General features: G+C 39.4%; 1 protein-coding gene across 1 annotated transcript; it reads right to left on the reverse strand.

The window, feature by feature from the left end:
• Positions 1-9,967: 9,967 nt before the first annotated feature.
• Positions 9,968-26,572, reverse strand: LOC106085228 (uncharacterized). Its single transcript, XM_013249356.2, has 4 exons — positions 26,023-26,572; positions 25,659-25,817; positions 25,436-25,591; positions 9,968-10,937 (listed from the first exon to the last, which is right to left on the reverse strand). Exons 1-4 carry the CDS (start codon positions 26,178-26,180, stop codon positions 10,220-10,222), a joined length of 1,191 nt encoding a protein of 396 aa, XP_013104810.2. The 5' UTR covers positions 26,181-26,572; the 3' UTR covers positions 9,968-10,219.
• Positions 26,573-26,834: the final 262 nt, after the last annotated feature.

A 26,834-nucleotide genomic window follows, 5' to 3' on the forward strand; every position in this document is an offset into this window, starting at 1 on the left:
TTCACTTAAGATTATTCTCAATAAAATTTCAGACAATTTGTAAGTTTGGTAAGAACCCTAGTTTTCTCTTGTATTATCAAATCTTATGAAGCTCTTCTCTTCAGTTTCTCATTTAACATTAAACATATTGCAATTTTATTTACTACTAGCTGGACAGGGCCAGCTCCGCTAAGCCGTCTTTTACTTTATATGGAACAAAGTTATCATTTGAACATATATTTTATGCCATGCTACGAAAATAGTAAATGTATATCGCTTGGCTAAGAGTATAACAATAGAAATGCCTCTATCTGAATTCTATATAATCTTTATTGCTCAGGGTATGGGCGCTAAAAACCGGTTTGGGGGATTGGAAGGCTACTTAGTGTCTTGACCCTGAAATAAATATCACATTTGTGTTCTACTCTAAAATACCTCTTATTTGAGCCCAAAATTGCAATTGTCAGCAAGTATGTCCTATTTGGTTGGTGGTGGGGGTGGGGTGGCCCCATAGACACTTTTTTCCGCATATTGATTTCGGATTCGTGCTTTACTCCCAAAGACCTATCATTTAAGACCCTATGGGTCTATGTGCTATGGTCGTAAATTTTTCCTGTTTGGGTACAGTGCGCCCCCAAACACTTGGTCCGACAATTGTACATCAGAAAAGTTTTCTAATCTTAAATACCTTTCATTTGATTCGAATATTCTCGTAATTGGTCTTAATATATATTAATTTAATTTATTTTTTATACCCACCACCAAAGGAGGCGGGTATAAATCAAATTAGTTCAGATAATCAGTTCAATAGTTGCCATATAGACCGACTTCTCGATGTAAGGTTTTGGGCCCATAAAAGGCGCATTTATTGTCCGATGTCGCCGAAATTTGGGACAGTAAGTTAAGTTAAGCCACTTCACATACTTCTGCAATATGGCACAGATCGGTTCAGATTTTGGATATAGCTGTCATATAGACCGATCTCTCAGTTTTAGGTTTTGGGGCCATAAAAGGCGTATTTATTGTCCGATGTCACTGAAATTTGATAGAGACTGAGTTGTGTTAGGCTCTTCAACATTTTTCTTCAATTTGGCTCAGATCAGTTCAGATTTGGATATATTGTAGTTGCCATATAGACCGACATCTCGATGTAAGGTTTTGGGCCCATAAAAGGCGCATTTATTGTCCGATGTCGCCGAAATTTGGGAGAGTGAGTTAAGTTAAGCCACTTCACATACTTCTGCAATATGGCACAGATCGGTGCAGATTTTGGTTATAGCTTTCATATAGACCGATCTCTCAGTTTTAGGTTTTGGGGCCATAAAAGGCGTATTTATTGTCCGATGTCACTGAAATTTGAAAGAGACTGAGTTGTGTTAGGCTCTTCGGCGTCCTTCTTCAATTTGGCCCAGATCGGTCCAGATTTGAATATAGCTGCCATATAGACTGATCCTTCGATTTTAAGTCTTAGGCCCATAAAAGATAGATTTATTATCCGATTTTGCTGAAGTTTGGGACAGTGACTTGTGTTAGGGCCTTCGACATTCTTCTTTAATTTGTCCCAGATCGGCCCGGATTTGGTTATAGCTGCCATATATTTTTTTTTTTTTTTGATTTTGCTGAAATTTGGGACAGTGAGTTGCGTTAGGCCCTTCGCATCCTCCGTTAATTTGGCCCGTATCGGTCCAGATTTGGATACAGCCGCCATATAGACCGATCCCCCGATTTAGGGTCTTAGGCCCATAAAAGCCACACATATATTCTCCGATTTTGCTGAAATTTTGGACAGGGAGTTGTGTTAGGCCCTTCGACATCCTTCTCCAATTTGGCCCAGATCGGTCCAGATATGGATATAGCTGCCATACAGACCGATTTCTGGATTTAAGGATTGGCGCGTTTATTGTCCGATGTCACTGAAATTTGAGACAGTGAGTTAAGCTTAAGCCACTTCACATACTTCTACAATATGGCACAGATCGGTCCAGATTTGGATATAGCTGTCATAAAACCCGATCTCTTGGTTTTAGGTTTTGGGGCCATAAAAGGCGCATTTATTGTCCAATGTCGCCGAAATTTGGGACAGTGAGTTGTGTTAGGCCCTTCGATATCCTTCTTCAATTTGCTCCAGATTTGGATATAGCTGCCATTTTAGACCGATCTCTCGATGTTACGTTTTGGGCCCATAAAAGGCGCGTTTATTGTTATTAAAGCCATCTCAAATAATTATCTTCGTGTATTTCGTTAAAGTAAGCACAAAATAATTGTCTGTCGTTTAGTTAACGAATTTTGTTTCGTTAGCGAAAACAGGTGATTTTAACGATGTCGATTATCGTTAAAAGAGGCTACTGAAAACCAAATTAGTTAAATTTTCTGTTATCGCTTTTTAACTAAACGGTTTTCGTTATAACACTACTGAATTCTACTACTTGGCTTGCGAATCTATCAGTGGCATGTGAATTTTTAAGTGGCACAAATTCTTCCTCGCAATCAAGAAGTACGATCATTTTGACTTTTAAAGTTAACTACTGAACTAGATGATCGTGTCATCTGATTACTGGCTGGATAACTGGGTAATGGCCCGTTTACGTGGAACATCTGATGCATGGTCATTGTAATGGTATTGGTGAAAACAAAGGTGCAAGCGTCACATGTCCATATTGTTGAAAAACATGTTCTGTGCCAAAAAAAATATAAAATTAGAAGATAAGTATGAAAAATTAAGTAAAACCAAAGAAGAGTTCGATGTTCGATGGACAATGGCATGCTGTCACATTCTTACAATAATGCTTGTGCAGACCTTTACTATGGTTATTGGAGGTCATAAGTTAGGTTGTACGAAATTTCAGCCGAATCGGATACGAATTGTGCGCTCTATAGGCTTAAGAGATAATATCGGGAGATTGGTTTATTTGGGAGCTTTTTATTGCCGATTTATAACTATGAATACATTGCTATAAATCGGCAATAAAAAGCAGTCCCTTGTCATTGAGCTTAAAACTTTGATCTGAGGGTTTCCCCTCCAAATGGCTGGTACAATGTTCGTTATCACCGTTGGAAACCCATTTTTAACGATTCCTTTTTTGAAACACTGCACAAATAACAATGATAAAATAAACATTTTATTAAAATTTTACCATAAGTAATGCTTTAAAATCTATTATCAAAAAAAACAGATCGGCAAAAATATAGCGAAAAGCGAATATAGTTTCAGCCTTACCGCTGGCGTCATCAGAAACCATGTAAAAATTTCTCTCCAAAGAAGTGTGGCACTGCCGCATACCGTTCGGAATTTGCAATAAAAAGGCAGCACTCATTTATATTAGAGAAAAAGTATTCCCAATGTTCCTTAATGGGATGTTCATGGGCAAATTTTTGATACTAATTGCTTGAGAACATAAAGCACTGTATATAATACATTTTTTTCTCAATTTCTTAATAATCGGGCTGGAGGCTATGAAAACTTTTAGACGTATTTGTCGTACGACATCTATATGTAAAGCACGGAAGCAATGTGCATCATCGAAACATAGATGGAAGTATTACTCCATGTCGATTGGAATAAATGTATAAAATAACATATAGATGGCGCTGCAGTATGTCATTTTAGTTCAATGGAGGACATAAATCCATAAATGTCAAGTACAAGTCGCGTTGGCAAACTATCGATAATAGCAACTTTTGATGTTTCTAATAACAAAAATATCGATAGCATGGATACTATCACTTTAGCTGTTTAGCTTTTCAAGCTGTCAAACTTCATATAAAAAATCGTCGGCGAAACAATGTCTGAAAGTAGGTTTATAGTGAGGAAAATGGCAAAAAGCCATTAAAATGGCAACACTTGAAGCTCTTGCCGGTATCATTTTTGTTTTTTATTGGTTTCAATGGTTCGTTTTTCATTATTCATTTGAGAAAAAATATATAAAATATAAATATATAAAATAGTGAAAACAATAAGTGCAGATAAAGAAACGTGTTTCGTTATGGAAAAAAAAACATTTGATTGCTGTCAAATTCCGCTCGCGGAACAACTAAAAACTTCAGCGGCTATTCCGTAAGCAGAATAGTATGCCAACCCTTATATTTCAAATGAAAATGAGAAGTAAAAAATCAGAATATTAATTTATATCATAACAACAATCATTCCAAACTGAAAATACTAATGTTTCAGTTTCATTTTTAAATTGTTCGTCGAAACTAAAACCATTGTTCAACAAAAATTTCTTTACGTTAGTTAATGTCAAATTTAAAAGTGCTCTATCGTACCATATCAAAGTTTGAATTTTCAATCATGCAATTTTTTTTATTTACGTTTTTTAACATACGTACTGTGTATGTAAAAAAAAATTTATATCGAAAATTCTAAAGTCCACAAATTAATTTTTGTTTATTGTTACTGCCATCTGTTCGACAGTTCTCCGTTTAATATTTCATAGGCTCCATAAGTGACACCTATTAGATTAGAAACTAGTTCTTTAGGCTTGCAATGTACCATGTAAAAATACTTATTGTACAATTAGGTGTGATACTTATTAACCTACGCTAGAAATCGGCGTGTTGTACGAACCTTAACAAAATTTAAGTCTCGAATTTTTTGAGTGCTACAAAAGTCTTAATTGTTCTCCATATCCCGCCCTTAAGGTGGTTCATGTTTGGTATTGTATCCACAACTAACAGCCGGTGTCTGTTAACCGCGACGTATGATGCTATCATTTGCTGTACCGTTACTGCGAAAAATAGCACATTCACAGCGTGCATGTACTCCGAAAGCCTGGCAGAGGCAAGGATGGTATTTGTACCCAATCCCGGAAAAGCAAGTTATGCGACACAAAAGGCCTAGATACCTATAAGCCTTTATGTCCTTTCTACTCAAAACCATGGAACGTATCGTGAATACCATGATAAAGAGTACGACATCTAGCGAAATGGTCAAGGACAAAGAGCACGCCTATGTCAGGGGAAGATCGGTGAAGGCTGCCCTGCACGAGATTGTGCAAAAAATTAAAGAATTCTTCCATGCCTAAATGTACACATTGGCGGTATGCATTGACATCGAGGGGGCTTTTAACAATGTGCGGACCAACACACTGATCCAATCCTTAGACCACTACCGGGTGGACCGGGTCCTAGAAACTGGATTTACCACATGCTAAAGAATAGATGGATAAATTGTGAGTCTCATGGCGCATGTATAAGGGAGAAGGTGGCACGGGGCACGCCACAGTGCAGCAATTTATCGCCACTCCTATGGGTGACCACCATAAATAACCTTTTACGGATTCTGATTGAGGAGGGATTTGAACCCGTCTGCTACGCAGACGATGTTTTAAGACTTCTAAAGGGTAAGGATCCGAAAAAGCTATGCAGAAGGTCGAAAAAGTCTTGCACATAGCATACGACTGGGCTAGATCTAGAGGTCCCAATGTTAATCCGAAGAAGACTGAAATCTGCTGTTCACGAGGAAGACGAAAATGGACCAATCAGAGATGGTCCGTAAGACGATTTTTTAGGTTTCCGACTGTCAAAAAGTTGTAAAAGTCGAAAACGTCGTATACTTGTATAAAACGTAGAAAAAGTCGCAAACGTCATAAACCTTAATAACTCAGTGTAATAGTTTGATTTTTAACAAATATTATGTCACTTATTTGTTGTATATAGAAGAGTTTATATGTAAAAAAATTTCGCAATAATGTCAAGTTGTCAAAAGCAAATTAAAGCGGGAGAAACAAATAATTTTGCAAAAGGATAAGAAATAATTAATAAATAAAAATGTTGCAACCACCCAATAACTCGCAACAGCCAGAGGGATTTAGCGAGGGATTTTGCGTGTGCCACAATTCGTGAAGATCGGTTAACAAATGACCACATTATTGCAATATTGGTAAAAATCGTGTAAACCTACGGTAGCTTTTTCTAATTCTGAACCGATTTTTTCCAATTTCAATATTGTTCGTCTCCAGGAGGAAAAAATTACTTATGCCAAAATTTTTAGTTAATCAGATCAAAAATTCGACATATTTTCGTTCGAATTTTTTTTTTTCTGGCAGAAACCTAGTTTTTTGGCTAGGTTTACCACGTTTTCGACGTATGTAATATACGTCGGAAATGTATGTCATATACGTCACTGTTTCTGACAGGCCATCTCTGGGACCAATAGAACGATTTCGACATCTGACAAGGTCAAATACTTAGGAGTGGTCTTGAATAGGAAACAGAATTGGAAGTGTCACATTCAGGAGCGTACCAATAAAGCCGTAGGCTCGAGCGTGATTAGACCAATATTTAATTACGCCTCAATAATTAGGACCACACAACAGGTTCAAAGAACATATCTTGACATAGGCGCAGCGATGAAGACCACGCCCACTAGGGCACTGGAATCTTTTCTAGATATCCGACCCATAGACATACAGATTAAGTGTCAGGTAGCCACTGCAGCTATAAGACTTAAGGCGATGGAAGAATGGATAGAGGATAGGAGCAGGTCATACCATTGCGGTATAATCGAGGCAACTATAGGAAATCTGAAAGAAATGGAAGATGTTTGCGATTCGCCATCAGCGTATTAACAACCAGAACGGTAAGGTCACGAACTATATTGAAGTGTTAGAAGGAGATTAACGGCTTCTCTGAGGATGGCATGATCCGCATCGTTTGGGAGCTGAGCCATAGCGGAATCATGGAGAGTGAAAAAGCAGACGAATTGGCAGCGATGGCCAGTTGACTGCCGTCAATAAAACCGAAGCCTTTCGGGTTAACGCAGTCCGAGTTAAGGGCGTGGACTACGAACACGCATTTAACACGGTGCGAAACGGCGAAAATCCAGTGGGGTAATGCAGATTGTGAGAAGACGACGCTATTGCTAAAAGGAAGTAAGCAGGCGGTCAGTATATATTTCGGTATCATAACCGGACATGTAGGACTACGAGCTCACTTATGCTGCAAGTGATAGCATGTGATGAGGATGCTATGAGTTTTTGGAACATTTCCTATGCCATTGCCCCGCTTCCGCAGCTAACAGATATCTGTTATTAGATGGGGACGCAATACCAGACTTGAGCCAACTTAGGGGCGTGGTATGAAAAACAATTAAGGATTTTGTAACAAGGAATTCCTGACTTCGATTTTCTTTTTTGAGATTACTTTTTGTAGTTAGAGCGCACACTTGCTGGCTTAGGTATATGTCCATAGTGGCATAGGGCTGATTAATATCCGCACCCTCTTTTCAACCTGTCCTAAACTAACCTAGTCTTATGCCTCATTAGAATACCAAATGCTATACTGACCTCCTTCTTGCTTCCTTTCAGTAAAAACCTCGTCTTATCACAATTCGGATCTCCCCGATAGAATTTTTGTCATCCTACCAACTGTTACGCGTTCGTCCCCTGCCACAGAGAAGGCATTAATCTCTTTCTTACACTCTAAAACCGTTTGTGACGTTACCGTCTTGGTTAATATGGGACCGTACTATGGTCATGTAGTTGGAAACAGATCTCTGTCCCTGGGTTTTCAATGTCGACCCTCAGACCCACTCTGTTCTCTAGCTTTGATCCATCTGTGTAGCATGATATTCCATATGGCAAAACCAGAGTTCCGCCAATCCAAAACTGTGCCGCAATGCCAATGCACTCGACCTCGTGTGATCTTAGGTATTTGAAACCTCTTCCATTCCTTCCAGGTTTCCTATCGACGCCTCGATTAAGCCGCATTGGTGGACCTACTCCTATTATCTATCCATTCTCCCGTCGCCTTAAGTCTCATAGCCGTGGTGGCTGCCTCACACTTAATAGGTATGTATATGGGTTGGATATTTAAAATATATCTAGTGGGCGTCGCCCTCATATCCCCGCCTATGCTAAGACAACATGATCTTTGAATCTGTTGTATCATCCTTATGTTGCACTTTTTCTACATCGCAGTTGACCAAACTACTGAGGCGTAAGTAAGTTCTGGTCTAATCATGTTCCTGATGAACCAGTAGATTATCATCGGAATCAGGCTCCATTTGGAGCCTACGGCCTATCCACGTAGTGTCCAACATCTGTGCACCTTTTCGATGCGCTCCCGCATGTGACACTTCTAGTTCAGTTTCCTGTCCAAGATCAAATGCAAATTTTCACATCAACATTCCAGTAAGGAACAGGGGCAAACTTCTCACATATCAATGAGTGTAGTCCGATTCAAGTTTAGGCTCAATGATAAGGGGCCTTCTTTTTATAGCCGAGTCCGAACGGCGTGCCGCAGTGCGATACCTCTTTGGAGAGATCTTTTACATGGCATAGTACCTCACAAATGTTGCCAGCATTAGGAGGGGAAAACCACCGCTGAAAATTTTTTCCGATGGTCTCGCAAGGATTCGAATCCAGGCGTTCAGCGTCATAGGTGGACATGCAAACCTCTGCGCTACGGTGGCCTCCAAGATCACTCTTAATTATTTGAGGTTGTCAGATACCGATTCTGTTGAGAAAACGTGTTGCGCCATATTGATCCAGACCGATTTCAGCCTTCTCTGGGTTAACATTAAGGCCCCTAGGATAGCCCATACGTATATCATCTTCAAGATACTTTTGGCCTTTCTGCATAGCTGATTTGGATCTCTTCCGCATAGAAGTAATATAACATCGTCAGCGTAGAAAAACTTAGTAATAAACGTTGGTTTAATTATTTTCGAATGTCCACCATGCATTTATTTCAAACATATCATCAAAATAACCGTTGGATGTTCTAGCCGAACTGAGAAAATATTCCCAAGAGCCTTGATCCTCTCGAATTTCAAGCACCTAATTTCGAAATGTATTGAGTGAAATGAATGAAGATGCCTCAGGTAATAAGTCCTTTGAAAATAAATCCCCTGGCAGACGGATAAGGGGAAGACCAAAACTCTGATGGATCGACCAAGTGTAGAAGTTAGGTTCAGAAAACGAAGAAGGTGCGCAGAAAGTCGAGGCACATTGAAATCTATTCCAAGTTTGGCTAGAGAAACAAACTTTCTGTGATTGCTAACTAAGTAAGTAATTTAAAAATGTCTTTCCCCACTTGGTATTTTTGTTTTCGATGTTTTCAGGTTCATATTCAAATGAGTTTTTAACTGGACATGTCTATTACCACTGACAGCATGACCTAGCCAAGGCAATCGCATTTTGATAAGCTTCCATTTACTTCGTGTTCCACTTGCTGCCTGAACCCGGGATAGCTGTGAGCGCCACACAAGGTGGAATCTTGAGGTCCGACCATCGCAGTCATGAGAAGCTTAGCTGCGAGCTATCGGGTGGGTCCACAGGTAACGGATAGTGGTATGCTCCGTATACGAAGTAGCTTCAATTACAGTCGCGATATTGAGCGGAGAGTCTTAGTGTGAGGCCGAGCGGCACAGACTCTTGGTTAAATACTGAGTGCGCGGACTATCATCGATATTATGCTGAGAGTCTCAGTGTGAGGCCGAGCGGCACCGGCTGGCGAGTTATTGGCGCCTTTAAATAATCAATAGCCATCATCTTTCCGCGGTGATCGGTTCTACAGACCGGGACAAGTTTACTCATCGATATGAGCTGGACGAGGATCGCTACCTCCACATGCAAATGTGGCTACAACAACAACCAAATCTCCGATGGAAAGACCAATTGGAAAAGAACATCTCGATATAAGGTTTAGAAATTGAAGAAGATGTGCAGAATATCGAGGCACATTTAAATGTATTCCACGTTAGGCTGGTGGAACAAGCGTTCTTTGATAGCCTCCTGGCAGTATGTTTAAAAATGTCTTTCCCTAATTGGTGTTTGATTCGGTGTTTTGAGATTCATATTCAAATCAGCTTTTAGCTGGACATGTAAGATTATACTGACAGCATGACCCAGTCATGGCAATTGTATTTTGATATGCCTCCATTGATACGCTTCCATTACTTACTGCCGGAACCATTTCAATTGAAAAGTGGTGTGCCCAATTTTAAACAAATTTTTAATTTCTTCATAAAATATAAAGAACTTTTTTTATTTTTAAATTTATATAATTGCTACTGGGCTCGAATAAAACCATGTAAAAAATTAAAACAATGAACATTGCTCTGAGATTAATAATAAGAATCGCCAAGGGACGATGCATAATACGAGTATAAGCATGAGTTTGTGTGTGTGTTTCAAGGCAGAATGCAATAGTTTTAAAATAATAAAAATAAATTAAAATAGTTTAAAGAATTCTTCAGGAATCGCGTATACATTCAACATGATGAACAGCCTTAATTTCAGGGCAAATTACAGCCTACTTGAGTGGCCACTTTGGCAGCAACATCACTGGCGACCCGCACACACTCACTCAAAGAACGTTTCTCCAGCCAGGCATGAAGGAAAGCAGCCACAAAAGCATCTCCACAGCCAGTGGTATCGACTATGTTATTGACGCGAGGTACATTGAAATTCTCAAAGGTCACCTCAGCCGGTGGCGACAGTTCGTCTTGGTAATTTGTTATCAACGTCACACCCTTGCCACCATGGGTCATCACTAGGATTTTGGGCGTCTCGCTCTGTTTCAAAAGCTCCACGGCCATGTCGTCGATACTCTTGGCACCCCAACATTCACGGAATGTCTCGAATTCATCATTATTGCCAAATAGGAAAAAGGCATTGCTGGCCAGATAGAGAATGTGATGGTAGTTCTTCTTCACGATATATGTTGCACTGAGATTCAAGGCCAGCCGCCGGCGACCGCGTATGTAGTTACGCACCACATATGTGAGCACCTCCTCGCGATGGGGCACAAAGAAGCCCTCGATGTAAAAGATCTGTTTGTTGCCGGCATTGCGCAAGAAGAACGCCTTCTCCTCCTGTTCAATTTGTCTCAAAAAGTCTTCTGAGAATTTCGATGATGCTCCAATGTTGGCATATAACGCCGATTCATCTTTGTGTACTAGGCAAATGCAACGGCCTGTGGGTGTATCGGGCACCTTTTGTAGTCTGTAGTTACTATGAAAGGTCAAGAGCAGGTTTCATGTGCGGGTTAGAAAGAAAAAATAAACACAAACAGAGAAATCAGTTAAGTAGAAAATTAAAGTCATTGTCGTGATTATAATAAACAAGTAAGAGCGTGCTAAGTTCGGCCGGGCCGAACCTTATGTACCCTACACCATGAAAAGCGTTTGCCGACTTCCTTACAAAGAATAATGAATAAGAACTGTTATGGTATTGGAGCTATATCAAGTTATAGTCCGATTCGGACCATAAATGAATTGAATACTGAACATTGTAGAAGTCATTGTGTTATATATCAGTCCATTTGGTTAAGAATTGCGCCTTGTAGGGGCTCAAGCAACAAAATCGGGAGATTGGTTTATATGGGAGCTGTATCAGACCATATTGGACACGTATGTTAAGGGTCATGGGAGAAGTCGTTGTACAAAATTTCTGCCAAATCTGATGAGAATTGCACCCTCTTAAAGCTGAAGAAGTCAAGACCCATGATCGGTTTATAAAACAGCTATATCAGGTGATTAACCGATTTAAACCATACTTCGCACAGTTTTTGGAAGTCATAAAAGAATACCTTGTGCAAATCGGATAAGAAATGCGCCCTCTATAAGCTGAAGAAGTCAAGACCCCAAATCGGTTTATATAGCAGCTATATCAGGTTATGAACCGATTTGAACCATACTTGGCACAGTTCTTGGAAGTGATACCAAAACACCCCGTGCACAATTACAGCCAAATCGGACAAGAATTGCCCCCTTTAGAGGCTCAAGAAGTCAAGATCCTAAATCGGTTTATATGGCAGCTATATCAAAACATGAACCAATTTGGCCCATTTACAATCCCAACTGACCTACACTAATAGAAAGTACTTGTGCAAAATTTCAAGCACCTAGCTTTACACCTACGAAAGTTAGAGTGCTTTCGACAGACAGACGAATGGACGGACAGGCGGACCGACATGGCTAGATCGACTTATATGGTGGAGGGTATAACTAGTAAAAGCGTGCTAAGTTCGGTCGGACCGAATCCTATTTACCCTCCACCATGGATCGCATTTGTCGAGTTCTTTTCCCGGTATCTGTTTTTAGGCAAACAAAGGATAAAAGAAAAGAATTGCTATGCTATTGGAGCTATATCAAGTTATGGTGCGATTCCGACCATAATTGAATTAAATATTGGAGACCTTAGTAGAAGTCATTGTGAAAAATTTCAGCCAAATCGAATAAGAACTTAGTCCTCTAGGTACTCAAGAAGTAAATTTGGGAGGTCGGTTTTAATAGGAGCTGTAGACCGATTCAGACCATATCTGACACTTATGTTGAAGGACATAGAAGAAGCCGTTGTTTAAAAATTCAGCCAAATCGAATAAGAATTGCGTTCTCTAGAGGCTCAAGAAGTCAAGACCCCAGATCGGTTTATATGACAGCTATATCAGGTTATGAACCGATTTAAACCCTAAATAGCGCAGTTGTTGGAAATCACAACAAAACACTTTATGCAAAATTTTAGCCCAATAGGATAAGAATTGCGCCCTCTAGAGGCTCAAGAAGTCAAGATCTAAGATCGGTTTATATGGCAGCTATATCAAAACATGATCCGATATGGACCAATCCCAACCGACCTACACTTATAAGAAGTATTTGTGCAAAATTTCAAGCGGCTAGCTTTACTCCTTCGACAGACGGACTAAGGTCGACTTAAAATGTCATGACGATCAGGAATATATATACTTAATGGGGTCTTAGATCAATATTTCGAGGTGTTACAAACGGAATGACGAAATTAGTGTACCCCCATCCTACGGTGGAGGGTATTAAAACCAGAACGATATACTTAAAGTAAACCTATTTCTTATAATTTCTACAATTATGAGTAAATAGTTTGTTGAGTAGTTATTGTTGTTGATGCTCGGCTGTGGGTTGTTTGTCGGCATTTAATTTTTATTCTTTTTCACCTTCAGAGTGCAAAACAATAAAGCCATGAAGCTTGTTGTTACTTCATGCATCAACTGATAAGCCATGTAAATTTTATTGCATAAATTATACGTGGGGATGGTGTGGTACACTGAAAACAAATTTTCTCAAAATTTAAGATTTTTCCTTATTCGTAGGGTTTTAGCAATGAAAACAAGCCAAAGAACAACAAAAGATGCTGTTTGTATAACCTCCACCATAGGCTGGGGGTATACTAATTTCGTCATTCTGTTTGTAACTACTCGAAATATTCGTCTGAGACCCCATAAAGTAAATAAATTCTTGATCGTCGTGACATTTTATATCGATCTAGCCATGTCCGTCCGTCCGTCTGTCGAAAGCACGCTAGCATTCGAAGGAGTAAAGCTAGCCGCTTGAAATTTGTCACAAATTCTTCTTAGTAGTGTAGGTCGGTTGGGATTGCAAATGGACCATATCGGTCCATGTTTTGATATAGCTGCCATATAAACCGAACTTGGGTCTCGATTTCTTGAGTCTCTAGAGGGCTCAATTCTTATGCGATTGGAATGAAACTTCGCACGACGTTTTTGTTATGACATCCAACAACTGTGTCAAGTATGGTTCAAATCGGTTCATAACCTGATATAGTTGCCAAATAAACCGATCTTCGGTCTTGATTTCTTGAGCCTATAAAGGGCACAATTCTTATCCGATTAAAATGAAATTTGGACGATGTGTTTCGCTAGATTTCCAACAACTGTGCTAAGTATGGTTTAAATCGGTCAATAACCTGATATAGGTGCCATATAAACCGATATTAAATCTTAACTTCTTGAGCCTCTAGAGGGCTCAATTCTTATCCGATTAAAATGAAATTTGGCACGATGTATTTCGCTATGATTTCCAACAACTGTGCTAAGTATGGTTCAAATCGGTCAATAACCTGATATAGCTGCCATATAAACCGATCTGGGGACTTGACTTCTTGAGCCTCTTGAGGTCGCAATTATTATCCGATTTGCCTGAAATTTTGTACGACGGATCCTCTCATGACCATCCACATACGTGTTTGTTATAGTCTGAATCGGTCTATAGCCTGACGCAGCTCCCATATAAATGCATCTCTCTATTTTACTTCTTGGGCCCCCAAAGGACGCAATTTTTATTCGAATTGGCTGACATTTTACACAGGTCTCCAACATATAATTTAATTGTGGTCCAAACCGGACCCTTTCATGATATCGCTCTAATAGCAGAGCATATCTTTTCTTTTATCCTTTTTTTCGCCTAAGAAGAGATGACGGGAAAAGAGATTCGGCTGGCCGAACTTAGCACGTTTTTACTTGTTAAACTTAATTTCCTATTTACTAACAGACATGATAATCTGTTTCAAATTTTGATCGCTGATTGATTCTTATTTTACTTCATAGATGACTGTCCAATTCCCCTTAACCAAAACAAGTAAAAGCGTGCTCAGTTTGACCGGGCCGAATCTTATATACCCTCCACCATGGATTGTATTTGTCAAGTTCTTTGAATGTCTTTTTCAAATATATATGAGTTATATCAAGTTATTGATCGATATGGGCCGTACTTGTCATGACTAGAAGTCATAGTAAAACACCACCTCCAAAATGTCAGCCAAATCGGATAAGAATTGCCACCTCCGGAGGGTCAGAAACTCAAATTGAGTGATCAGTTTATATGACAGCTATACCAGGTTATCAAACGATTTAGACCATACTTGGAAGTAGTTGGAAGTCATACCAAAACGATATGTGCAAAATTTAAGCCAAATCAGATAATAATTGAGCCCTCTAGAGCAAATTTAGTTTAATCGGGAGATCGGTTTATATGACAGCTAAATCATATTATGAACCGATTTGAACCATACTTAGCTCAATTGTTGGAAGTCATATCAGATAAGTTCTCAAAGAAATGAAAACTTTAAGTGGAACTTCTTCTGCCTGTTAAAACGGCAAACACACACAGTAGATGTTCTATAGACCCTTCTTCCTCGACGTCCTCACAGTTCTTGCAGAAGTCGTTACTTGGAACCTTCAGTCTGCCAGTATTTTTTCTGATCAGACAATAGCCTTTCATGATGGGGACAAAAACTGGGAGTCAGCCCGCGACCGCAAAACTGTAGACCTCTTCAAGTCTTAATAGGTCCTCATAATCTTCGAGTGTTCACAACCCGCACTAAATAACGCCCAATTGCTCAACGTAGGCAGTGGTACTCGCAGACGAGAGTGATGCGATACATTGCACTGACCCCATTAGACCCAGAATCAGCGAGCTGAATCTGGAAATGAGCAGTGTAGTCAACGTACATAAGCGGAATATGAGGCTGGAACACAATTTACCTTAGGTTATAAGGCTAGGAGAAAGGCTATACGTCGTATCCGTGGTATTCCAGCCGATAGACAGCCATCACAAATTCTCAACCTGTGTTTGAGCCCGGCACAGGTAAACTATGAGCACCACACAGGGTGGAACTTTGTGCTCTAATCTGTGTGGTGTTCTTCGTTATCACGAGAAGCTTAGTAGTGAGGTACTGGGCGCGTCCACAGGTTGCGCATAGTGGAATAATCTAAACGGTGTAGCTGCAACTGCAGCGGACAATTGGAGGTATCAAGTGGAGAGTCTCAATGAGAGGTCGGGCGGCACCAGCTCTTGCTTAAATACTGAGTGCCTATAATGCTCCATATGACAAGGCGTGTTATTGCCACTTTTAAATGACATTTGCCATAACGTTTCCGCTGCGATCGGTCCTACGAGCTTGCTCACTCATAAGATCCCCACCTCTACATGCAAATGTGGCTACAATGTTATTGAACACTCTTATAGTACCCGATGTCTATGGAATGGGCAGAGTGATCCCGTTATTAATGTTTAAAAAGGATCCCAGCAAATGGAAGTCGTACAGACCGATCTCCCTTCACTCACCGATAGCAAAGATGCCTGAGGAACTACTCCATTCACCAAGCATCAGCATTAATTTCAAAGACTGCATAGCACAAAAACTGTTTTGCATGCCATCACCGCACACATTTGCCGTGACTTCAATCAGCCCAGGCCATGTTATAGCACGATCCTCGTGGCTCTGGATTATCGAACGCATTCGACACAAACTACTTAAGGACATCACCAACACGTTCTTCCAGCCAGGCCTGAAATGCTGGGACACGAATAATCTGTGTGGTGACCAGTCGTTTGTGGAATTTAGAGATGAGAACTCGAAACCCCGTAGAGTGAAACAGGGTGCTACCCAAAGCGGAGTGACATCTTCAGCAATGTTTAATCTACGATCACGGTATCAACAGTTGACAAAGAAACCGGTCTGTGGCAAGTTATGTAGTATCGTCAGCTATGTGACATACTATGGAATAATAGAATATACATATCTATCAGAATGTCGCTCTTCGAACTGCGACGGGCTGTCTTCTCAGTTCTCACGTGGACCACCTCCCCTAGAAGACAAAGATACTAACCATGCAAAGACACAACTATATGCTGTCTAAGCAATACCTTCTGGACTGTTATCGCAGGGACCATCCAAATTATCATGGATGGTCCCTACCAGAAGCCATAAGGTGGATCCAGAGCCACAGATTCAGAGCTACAAAAGAAAATCTCTAGATCATGCGGCATATCAAGCGGATCAAGACTACATTCATGCAGGCACGTTAGCAGATGCGGTGAATCTGGTCCTTGGAGAACGACGAACGCCACCTATTGCATCTGAAGAAATTGATCTCCTCCCGAAAACCTACAGACTTACTTACTTACTTTAATTGGCTATGACAGAATATTTGTTCCACTAGCCGAACGTAGAATAGCGTTCCAAGCGCCTTGATCTTCTGCGCTCATTCTAAAATCTCTGACACCTAGTTTCGAGGTGTCTCCCACAACTTGATCTTTCCATCGGGTTTTTGGTCTTCCCGGTTTGCGTGTACCACCGTGTTTGCCTTCAAAAGACTTCTTTGCTGGAGCTTCTTCATCCATTCTGACAACATGACCTAACCAACGCAGCCGTTGACCTACTGACAGACCTACTTAACTCAACAAATTCTGAGACCTAGCTTACATGTCGCTAGAGACATACCCACAGATTTCAGTTTCCCTGGGACATCTTTGTGACCCAACACATAAAACAAGTGAATTTTCAGAGATCTGCGGCTTTCGAGCGCGGTTTTGAGTTCAGAAATACATTTCCCAGCGATTCAATGACTGTCTGGCTGTCTGAGAAGATATTTATGCCAATCGTCGGCATGATATTATTTCTTAGCCATTCCACTTCTTTTTTAATTGCAAGGATCTACGCTCAATACACACTACAGTGGTCGGATAACCTTCTCGATATGACCAGCTCTAGTTCTTCGTAGTACACCCCAAAGCCCCCTGGTTTTCTAGTTTGGAACCCTTTTTGTATAGAATCTACGTTACTTCTACATATTATCAATCGGTTCTATCAAGATAAAGGTTTTTTCACCTGCATTTTTAATCGGGTAGTAATTTAAAACTATATGGCAGCTTATCGGAGCTATCTCTACATATTCTTAACGTAGTGTGCTTGCGCGACAGATGTCAGTTAATTTTCTTTGTTTCACAAGTCAGCTACCATAACAATTTCATTCAAGTATCCAAACACCCACATCAAACAGATAAGTTTCCCTCAATATTTGTAAACGTGATAGGGCAGATTATAAATCTTAAATCTGGGGGTAGCCCAGCTACATGTAAAAACACTTTGTTCCGCGGCTATATTTACATAATGTGGAAATGTGGAAATTTATTGGAAAAACAATAACGACTTGATTGGGATTATCTGTCATCCAAGTTTTTTTTTCAAATTACAATCCGGCACAAAGACAGTTCCCTTAATATCAGCAAAGTTTTTTTTAAAAGAATTCAATTAAATGACTACTATGAATTGACCATGTGGTTTTTAGGGGCCTAAGAAGTCAAGTCGTATAACTCCCATTCAAATCTGAACCGATATGGCACACTTTCTATCCCCAACGAACTACACCAATAAGAAGTATCTGTGGATATCTTTATTCGTTCGACGGCTATGGTGATTTCGTCAGACGGACGGAAATGGCTAGATGATAACAAGAAAAAGCGTGCTAAGTTCGGCCGGGCCAAATCTTATATACCATCCACCATGGATCGCATTTGTCGAGCTCTTTTTTGGCAAACAAAGGATAAAGAAAAGAACTGCTATGTTATTGGAACAATATCAAGTTATGGTTCATTTCGGACCATAATTGAACTGAATATTGGAGACCATAGTAGAAAATCTATTGGTTGCCCAAAAAGTAATTGCGGATTTTTTATATAGTCGGCTTTGACAAATTTTCTCACAGCTTGTGACTCTGTAATTGCATTCTTTCTTCTGTCAGTTATCAGCTGTTACTTTTAGCTTGCTTTAGAAAAAAAGTGTAAAAAAAGGATATTTGATTAAAGTTCATTCTAAGTTTTATTAATAATGCATTTACTCTCTTTTAAAACAATCCGCAATTACTTTTTGGGCAACCCAATAGTAAGAGTTGCGCACTTTAGGGGCTGAAGAAGTAAAATAGCGAGATCGGTTTATAGGGGAGCTGTATTAGGCTACAAACCGATTCATGCCATATTCGACACGTATGTTAAAGGTCATGAGAGAAGACGTTGTACAAAATTTCAGTCAACTCGGATGATAATTGCGCCCTCTAGTGGCTCAAGAAGTCAAGACCCCAGATCGGTTTATATATCAGCTATATCGGGTTATGGACCGATTTCAACCAAACTCAGTACAGTTGTTGGAAGTCATAATAAAATATCTCATGCCAAATCGGATAAGAATTGTGCCCACTAGCGGCTCAAGAAGTCAAGATCCCGATCGGTTTATATGGCAGCTATAGACGTTTTCGTCCATTGTGATACCATAGGAACAGAAGAAGGAAGATGCCTTCTGGTTCCTACCGTTGAACCATTCAGATCGCTTTAAAAAGCCCAGTAACTTGTGAATGTTCACATCCGTTAAATCAGACAGGTACTCAAAGAAATGAGAACCTAAAGTGGAACTCCTTCTAACTGCTAGTGCGGACACACAGAGAAAGACCTATTAATAAGCATATTTTCTGATTCGATTAAGCTATGACCGTCCTTCTATCTGTCCGTCCTTCTGTCTGTCTGTTTATCTTTCTGAATTCGGTTTAGATTCGGATATAGCTCTCCTATACATGTTCGTCCGATTTAGAATCAAAATCGGTCTATAACCGGATATAGCTCCCATATATTTGCAAATTCATGTTGTCGAGTTCCCTAGGTTCGTCCCGGCCGAACTTAGCACGCTCTTAATTGTTTATTTCTCTTGGGAGACGAGCTTAATGATCAAAGAATATTTTTGCGATGGAAAATTAAAGCTCGAAGGTACTACAACACCAACCATAATATTTCCTCATAATATTTTCTTATCGGATACTTTCTATTTCAAGATCCGTACGTTATATCGAATTCATTGCGAATACGCCTTTATGATAAAACGAGTCTACGTAATACTTTTAATATATAGCACTTATATCCAAATTAAGTCCGACCTTAATTTTGCAAACCTATTGAAATATCGAATAGAACCTTCTACGATTTTCTTGCGATGGTACGAAAATTGTGGCTTCTACAGCCTAAAAAGTCGAAACGCACAAAAAGTATATATGTGAACTTTACCTAAATCTGGTTCGATTTTGATAAAACTTTTTGCATGTAGTGCGACGTCAAATAAAACATCTCCTGCAAAATTCTGCAAGTATGGGACCAAAATTGTGGCTACTACAGTTTTAAAAGGGCATATTGGATGAAAGATATTTATGGGAGCTATATATAAATCTGATCCGATTCTAATAAAATTTTGCACACATACTAGGACGTCAAAAAAAGGACTTCATGTCAAATTTGGAAAAGATCAGACCCAAATTATGCCTTCTACAGTCTTAAAACAGGACCAAAATTGTGGATTCTACAGCTTTTAAAGGGCACATCGGATGGAAAATATATATGGGAGCTATATCTAAACCTGAACCGATTTCTTTTCAAAATCAATAGTGTTCGTCCTTGCAGAGACTTATGCAAAATTTTGTGATAATCTGACAAAAAATGGGACTGTACCTTGATTACAACAACACATGGACAGACAAACAGACAGACGGACGGACATAGTGAAATCGAATCAGGAAGTGATTCTAAGCCGATCTTTATACTTATCGGTGGGTCTAGCTCTTCTCCTTCTTGGCGTTAGAAACAAATGCACAAATCTATAATACCCTGTACCACAGTGGTGGTGTAGGGAATAAATACGACACTAACCAATTTCGTCACCCTGCCTGCCAGCTGTTCCTTTTCCAAAGCATGTGCTCGGATGTTGTATTGATAGATTTTTTGTCAATGCAACTAAAGACTCCCATGGTATACACATGTTTCTGTGCATCTTTCGGATGAAGTGTCAATAGCTTTTTTGGAAACATTTTGTACGAACTCTTTAATTCAGTTTTTTATGGCGTTCATCGTCATCACGAGAAGCTCTACTTACAGCTACCGGGCGCGTCCACAGGTTGCAGATAGTGGAATGCTCTGTATACGGAGTAAGTGCAATTGCGACCGCAGACAATCAGGATATCGAGTGGAGAGTCTCAGTGAGAGGCCGGGCGGCACCGCCTTTTGCTAAAATACTGAGTGCCTATGATGCTCGATATGACAAGGCGAGTTATTGGCGTCTTTAAATAACCAATGGCCACCAAGTTTCAGCGGCGATCGGTTCTATGGACCGGAACGAGCTTGCTCTCCCATAAGAGCCTACTACAACAACAACTTACTTTATGCGGATGTAGATCAATATTTCGATGTATTATAAACGGAATGACTAAATTATTCCGCCCATCCTATGATGGTGGATGTAACAAGGATTATCTTCGAAGAAGCGAATCAAGTGCTTATTTTGACGTGTACGCATATGATGCGCCTTAACTCGAATTCCACCAAGAAATTCAGAAACATTTTCGGCAGTTGTAGTAGGGGATAACTAATGCTGGCGAAATTTGTGAGATATATGGACATGAAAATGGCATGGAAGCCATAACAAAACTTCTCCACAAAGAGGTGTTGCCTCCGACACGCCGTTCGGACTTGGCTATAAAAAAAGTTCCTTATCATTTTAATAACATTTTATATTAGAGGACATCGCAACTTCACTTTTTATGAGTTGGTTGATTTATATTCTTCTACTTAATTTCGAACAAATGCTTATCTAAAACTCTTTTCAAGTTTTTTGGACTAAAACCAAAGTTGAGGAATTCTAGCTTATAATACCTCACCATACGTCAAAAATTTGCACTTTAGTTGGTATGATTGAAATGTTTGTGTATGACTAATTTTTATCAACTCATTAGGAAAATTTTTATCTCTTAATTCAAGCCCAAAACAATGTACTACTCGTACTTATATAAACAATTGCTAATTTGCTAGAATTTACGCTACGTCTACTTTGAAATGATATCACACCTATGAAAATATTTGCTGATGCTCATATCCGAAACAAAAGAAATGCGAAATCCGTTAAGAATGTCCAACTGTGTGTCACACAACTGACAATTTTATTGTCAGTTGACAATGTCTTAAATATCTTTCTTTCCATTCCATTTGCTGCGATATGGTTTGGCATTTAAACCTGCAATATGGTTTAAGATAGAAATGGAAGCAAATGGTTTAAGCATATTTTTACTAATACAGTCGCTGTCAGAGTAATAATTGGAAACTTAGCTATAAAAAATATGAACAACATAACATCATTCAGAGATTATCCAGATTTTTACAGCTTGATTATCGAAATAATTGTGTACAGATAAATTGAACAGAGAATTCAGTTTATATGGCAGCTTTGTTCCTCTAAAAGGTAGCTGACACGAAGTGTAACCAAGTTCACGGTGCTATATCTATGAAACCAAAAATGACAGCTAGATCATATTTTTTGTTATGACAGCTTATTATATTGTTTAGGAGGCCACCGTATCAGAAAAAACTTTCAGCGGTGGTTTTTCCTTCCTAATGCTGGCAACATTGAAAACTTCTCTCCAAAGAGGTGTCACACTGCGGCACGCCGTTCGGACTCGGCTATGAAAAGGAATCCCTTATCATTAAGCTTAAACTTGAATCGGACTGCACTTAGTGGAATGTTCATGGGCAAAATTTGAATTTGCATTATATTGCTTACAAGCAACCAAAATCATATCCTTTTTCCAAAAAAGAAAGTTATTCGTGACGGAGTTCCAGCGTAATGTGAGATTGTGTTATATTTGACTGAAAAATCTGAACATCTTCGGCTATAGTTGGCACAATCATACAACTCAAATTGAAAAAGATGTTTGTGTTTCGCACCATAAATCGTTTAACTGATACTGGTAGCGTTGCCAAAGGACATGGTTAAAGCCTTACAATTCGACCGACTAACTACATGAATTCAGAAATTTGGATCTCTCCCACACATTCTTGTCATCTTAATCAATCACATAAGAAAAAATTATTATAATATTAAAAATACTTGGCGCCCCGGTAGCCGAGTTGGTAGCGTGCTTGGATTACCAGTGCAGGGGTCGTGGATTCGATTCCCGCCAGAAGCCTTGGTCCATCGCTACTGTGGTATCACAATGGTCTTCAAATTGTCTAAGTGAGTCTATAAAGGACTGCCACTCTTACCTAACCTAACCTAAGAAATACTTCGATCCAGCTATAGTGCATAACATTGCATAGAAAGCAAATGAAAATATGAAATTAAATTTGAAGATCGGCCTAAAAAGAAATTATGTACATTAATATCTATAGCCCATCTTTCAATTTATTCTTAGGACAAATATGTAAAGTCGTGCTAAGTTCTTATATACCCTCCACCATGGATCGCATTTGTGAAGTTATTTGCCTGGTATCTCTTTTTAGTCAAACAAAGAATAATGGATAACAAGTAAAAGCCACCATGGATCGCATTTGTCGAGTTCTTTTCCCGGTGTCTCTTTTTAGGCAAACAAAGTAAAGGAAGAGATAAAAGAAAATAATTGCTATGCTATTGGAGCTATATTAAGTTATGGTCAGATTCGGACCACAATGAAATGAATGTTGGAGACCATAGTAGAAGTCATTGTGTAAAATTTCAGCCAAATCGAATTGCGCCCTTCAGGGGCTCAAAAAGTAAAATAGGGAGATCGTTTTATAGGGGAGCTGTATTAGGCTATAGACTGATTCAGACTATATTTGACACGTATGTTAAAGGTCATGTTGTACAAATTTCAACCAAATCAGATAATAATTGCGCCCTATACAGGCCCAAGAAGTCAAGATCCCAGATCGGTTTATATGGCAGCTATATCAGGTTATGAATCGATTTGAACCATAAATCGCACAGTTATTGAAAGTCATAACGAAACACGTCATGCAAAATTTCAGCGAAATCGGAGAGGATTTGCGCTCTCTAAAGGCTTAAGAAGTCAAAACCCCAGATCGGATTATATGACAGCTATATCAGGTTATGCACCGATTTTATCCATACTTGGCACAGTTGTTGAAAATCATAACAAAACATCTCGTGCAAAATGTCAGCCAAATCGGATAAGAATTGCGCGTTCTAGAGGCTCAAGAAGTTGTCTTAACTTCTGGGGTCTTCCCAGATCGGTTTATATGACAGCTATATCAGGTTATGAGCCGATTTCAACCATACTTAGCACAGATGTTGGAAGTGATACCAATACACATTGTGCCAAATTTCGGTCAAATCGAACTACAATTACGCCCACTATTGGCTCAAGAAGTCAAGACCAAGATCGGTTTATATGGCAGCTATATCAAGATATGGACCGATATGCCCCATTTACAATCCCAACCGACCTACACCCATAAGAAAGTCAGCGTGCTTTCGACAGACAGACGGACGGACATGGCTAGATCGACATAAAATGTCATGACGATCAAGAATATATATACTTCATGGGGTCTGAGACGAATATTTCGAGGAGTTACAAACATAATGACGAAATTAGTATGCCCCCATCCTATGGTGGAGGGTATAAAAATTACAATGCTATTGGAGCCATATCAAGTTATGGTCCGATGCGGACCACAAATGAAAAGAATGTTGAAGACCATAATAGAAGTCGTTGTGTAAAACTTCAGCCAATTCGGATAAAAATTGCTCCCTTTAGGAGCTGAAGAAGTAAAATCAGGAGATCAGGTTTATATGGAAGCGGTATCAGCCTATGAACGATTCAAACCATATTTGATGCGTATGTTGCAGGTCATGAGAGAAGGAGTTGTACAAAATTTCAGCCAAATCGGATAATAATTGCGTCCTCTAGAGGCTTAAAAATTATAAAAGGGAGATCGGTTTATATGGGAGCTATAACAGGTTATGAACCGATTTAGACCGTTCTTGGCATATTTTTTTATTGACAAAACAAAACACTTTTTGCAAAATTTCAGACAAATCGGATGTAATAGAGGCTCAAGAAGTCAAGATCCCAGATCAGTTTATATGCTAGCTGTATCAGGTTATAGACCGATTTGAACCATAAGCGAAGTTATTGAAAGTCAAAAGGAAACACCTCACGCAAAATGTCAGCCAAATCGGATAAGAATTGAGCCCTCTAGTGGCTCAAGAAGTTAAGATCCAAGATCGGTTTATATGGCAGCAATATCAAAATATGGGCCCATATGGCCCATTAACAATCCCAACTGACATACACTAATAAGTATTTGTGCAAAATTTCGAGTGCCTAGCTTTACTCCTTCGAAAGTAAGCATATTTACGACAGGCAGACGGACGGACAAGAGTAGATCGACATAAAATGTCATGACGACCAAGAATATATATACTTTATGTGGTCTTAGACGAATATTCCTAGATGTTTCAAACGGAATGTCGAAATTAGTATACCCCCATCCTATGGTCGTGGGTAAAAAACAAAGGTATTTTAAATAAGTTTGAGTTTATTGCATATTGCTCCATTCGGAAAACATGTCATAATAGGGCGTTTGTTGGTGGTGAAATAGGTTCCCCGAAACTTGGAGTCAAATTGTTTCCTAAAGCTCGTACTTTACTTTTTAATACCTTTCATTTGGTACCCATATTGTCCTTATTGGTAAACATGTCCCTTTGGGTGGGTTTTGGGGTGGGGTGTTCCCCCAGATTATTTTACCCCAAAGTTGTATACCAATTTCCTCTTTTTGGATTACTATAAGCGTGCAAACGAAATTTCGCTTAAATTGGTCCACCCAGCTCCGAGATCTAGCATTTTTGAAAATTATAGTAAGGTAGAGGGTCTGCTCCCCCTTCGGAAATTAAAAAATGAGCTACACTTTATCCATTGGGCCGTTAAGCTCTACCATCTGTGAACATTTAATTAAAATCGGTTCAGCCTCTTTTGAGTTTATAGGTAACATACAAACAAACAAACATTCAAAGCACAACACTTTCATTTTTATATAATTCAATATTATTTAAAGTTCGACAATAAACTTTTAGGGGGTTTGGTTACTTACATGCATTCCACGCCATCTCTCTTCAGCAAGTCTTCTACTGTTTCGGAATGTTTATCCTCACCGACAGCTCCAAAAAACATTGGTTCTGTGCCCAAACGTTTGAGAATACGTACGGTGTTTAAAGCTGAGCCGCCCAAATGGGGATCACGACTATCACTGCAAAGAACCGAAGTAAATCCTACTGGACTCGTGTAAGGCAACTTCAGGGCACATTATCACTTACTTGTCTAGTGTAGCCTCATCTGTTACCTTTGTTAAGGTCGCAACATCCAATTCACCTCTGGCATTCAGAGACAGTTTGTATCGCTCCAATAGCTGTGTATCCGCCAAGTGGGCTGTCTGGTCAAGCAGCACATTACCAAAGGCAACAACTTTGCGTGGTCTAAAAAAAGGTTACAGACGCACAATGAAATAAAAACGGAAAACGCACAAAGGAAAGGCAAAACAAACAAAAAAAAAACATTTAAAAAACAAAAGCCGAAAAAAGATTCTTTTGTTGCTTTGCTGTGCTGTTATTACATCATTTGCTGCGTAAAGCTTTGCCAACGCAAAAATGATGTTGGGGCATATTTGCAACCAAAACTTACAGCGAGTCATTGGAGCTGAAGGAACCATACTCCTGGCTACTAAGGCCCATGATACGATTGTACAGACTCTGCAAGTAGTCCATTCTGACGAGGATGCTGTGAAAATGCCGTTTTGAGTTTTTATAAAAATTTGCAGTAACTGCTGCAGCGATTTGCATTTACTTATAATATAAAGCACGTCGCGGTTTAGCACTCACACTAGAAACGATTTCAAACTTTCCCAAGAGTTTAAATGTGTATGTGAAAACGAACAAGCGAAGGCGGCCGGATATAGTTATGTGCGTTGTGCGGTTCTTGTTTAATCGATAATCTCAATTCCGTCTATCGAGTGTTCGAGTTTTAATTTTTGTGACAATTCGATTTTAACGACACTCGAAGAAAAATATTTTCTCACAATTATTTGTGTACTGTAGTGCCAGCACATTTGTTGAATGAAAACTGCTGAAAAAGCAGAGTTTATTTCCGATTTCCCTCCCCCGACACGAACGTAAAGCTTTGCGCGCGCCACATATGATAACACAACCACCTCTCAGTCACAACTAACAAAAGCGGCCCTCTGTTTCTGTTCAAATTGCCGAGTGCTTTAGTTCCCGGTTTGCTTGACAGTGTATCTGCTGTACAGAGAGAGAGAGAAAGAGAATGAGTGTGTGTATCAACGTTGTCAGATTAGGGAAAATTTCCCCAAACAGAGTATTTTTTTCGTGATCGGTGAAAAATTTTTCTCATTTGGGGTACCGGAATTTTTTGTGGGAAAAAAGTAAAAATTGGGGATTTTCTAAAAGAAATTCCATCACCATAATTTTTTTGAGTAT

Source organism: Stomoxys calcitrans, chromosome 5 (genome assembly GCF_963082655.1).
Source record: "Stomoxys calcitrans chromosome 5, idStoCalc2.1, whole genome shotgun sequence".
NCBI lineage: Eukaryota > Metazoa > Arthropoda > Insecta > Diptera > Muscidae > Stomoxys > Stomoxys calcitrans.

Excerpts from the sequence above, each read along its gene's own strand:
- LOC106085228 (XM_013249356.2), bottom strand. The coding sequence starts at position 26,180 with ATGCAAATCGCTGCAGCAGTTACTGCAAATTTTTATAAAAACTCAAAA. Across the intron at positions 25,818-26,022 it reads TTCAGCTCCAATGACTCGCT|ACCACGCAAAGTTGTTGCCT; the intron begins GTAAGTTTTGGT and ends ACCTTTTTTTAG. Across the intron at positions 10,938-25,435 it reads AGAGATGGCGTGGAATGCAT|TAACTACAGACTACAAAAGG; the intron begins GTAAGTAACCAA and ends GACCTTTCATAG.